At 40.1% G+C, this 1,875-nt stretch overlaps 1 protein-coding gene across 1 annotated transcript; it reads left to right on the forward strand.

Annotated features, from left to right (window-relative positions):
* The first annotated feature begins 442 nt into the window (after nt 1-442).
* LOC122495238 (putative protein ZNF720) lies at nt 443-1,554 on the forward strand. The gene is made up of 3 exons (XM_043600988.1): nt 443-448; nt 569-695; nt 1,200-1,554. The coding sequence occupies exons 1-3, from the start codon at nt 443-445 to the stop codon at nt 1,304-1,306; spliced, it is 240 nt and encodes a 79-aa protein (XP_043456923.1). The 3' UTR covers nt 1,307-1,554.
* Nucleotides 1,555-1,875: the final 321 nt, after the last annotated feature.

Here is a 1,875-nt window from a genome sequence, read left to right on the forward strand (position 1 = left end):
TCTTAGATCAAGGGTGTGTGTGTGTGTGTGATGATTTCCTTTTATTTTAGATTTGGGTGGATAATGAGGAAGTGGAACCTGGTCATCTTATGTAGAACTGGACATAATGTCATACATGTGACTTAAGAGAACACTTCTATGCATACTTTGTGTTATGTAGGTGAGGTTTGTGTTCTTCCTTGGGTGGAGATTTTGGTATTACAAGAGGTTAAGATAGCTGTCCTCACTCCATGTGTTAACTCCATCATCCATATACATAAATATGAGTTGATTTAAGCTCAAATTGGCCTGCCCAAGCTCTTTCTTAGGACAGTCATTATATTTTGTTGAATGTTTTCTGTTTCCATGACAGGAGACTGTGTCCACAGGGTGTTTTGCCAGAAGTAAAAGTTAAAATATAAAAAAGAGGCTAAGTGAAATGAGGAATATGGTCAGTAGGTACATGCAGGTAAGTGGTGAACGTCAGTTCTTGTAGTCTATCTGGTGACAATAATTCCCTCTTTCATCTTAGGTACCATTATGAACTATGCCAATGGCCACTTCTTTGTAACTGTGGTATTTATTGCAGGGACTGCTGACCTTCAGAGATGTGGCAATAGAATTCTCTCAGGAGGAGTGGGGATGCCTGAATCACAGTCAGAGGGAACTGTACATGGATGTGATGTTAGAGACCTATGGACACCTCCTTTTCTTGGGTAAGGGTAACGCCTTCTAGATTTCCCACACCACCCTCAGAGTTTTGTTCCTTCCTTTGACAACTCTCTCTTGGAAGCTTCCTCTTTGCATGACTGAAATTGAGATTCCTGCAGTAAGGGAAGGAGGTAAGGATTTGTAGATGTAGAGAAATATCTTCATGATGTTTCTTTTTCAGCTTTAGTCTCCCCTTTTTTTTAAGGTATCATCACCATTTCTGAAGATTAATGTCAATTCTAAACATTGAGTGGCATAAGATGGTATTGCCCAAATCTTAAACTCCAATTTTTATTCCTTATTGTATTGGTAGTACTTGGAACGCAGGCCATGATGTGAATATTTGAAACTCCTCCTGCATGTTCTAAAGGGGCTTTTTCTTGTGCAACTCTCTTTGGGAAATCATTTTTTTAGAATTCTCCTATGTCCCTTCTTGTTTGCTGAGTACAATACTGGGTTGAAAGATAGAATCTCCAGCGATAATTATATTCCTTCTTTCTGATAAACAGGTCTTGTGTCAAAACCAGACCTGGTCATTGTTTTGGAACAAGAGAAGGAGCTGTGGGGTGTGAAGAGAAAGGAGACAGTAGCCTTACACCCAGGTAGGTGGAAGTGAAGCAGATGACACAAATGAGGTCCAAATGTGAAGGAGGAAGATGGGTCTTAAAATGTTGTTCAGGTAGCTCTCCTTGAATGGAAATTCATTTACAAAGCCGAGTTTTAGGTCTTTCCCTCTCCCAGAGGGACATCTGCTGTCTACCACATCATGCTCTTTGATTCTCCAAGGACTGTCCTTCAGCTCCACTGAAGGTCCACCACATCCACGGTGAGGGCCTCCATAATCTGAGAGCTTCCCCATTGCTGTGAGAGCCCTAGAGTAAGGAGATTGAGCCCCATGTCAGGTTATGAGCTGAGAATGGAACCTGCTTGAGATTCTCTCTCCCTCTCCTGCCCTTCCCCAGCTCTCTCTCTCTCAAAATAATAATACTAATAATACTACTAATAATAATACTCTACCTGTGTATCAAGTTTAGATTTTTTTTTTTATCTTTAATTGGGTGTCGTACCCAGGACATGCTTTGGTACCATTCTCATTAACTTTTGTGTCCTCTATAATATTTTCTTTGTGGTTTACTTAAAGGTTACTTAAAACATCTTAAAGATATAAAAACCCATTTTAAACTG

This window comes from Prionailurus bengalensis, chromosome E2 (genome assembly GCF_016509475.1).
Source record: "Prionailurus bengalensis isolate Pbe53 chromosome E2, Fcat_Pben_1.1_paternal_pri, whole genome shotgun sequence".
Taxonomy (NCBI): Eukaryota; Metazoa; Chordata; class Mammalia; order Carnivora; family Felidae; genus Prionailurus; species Prionailurus bengalensis.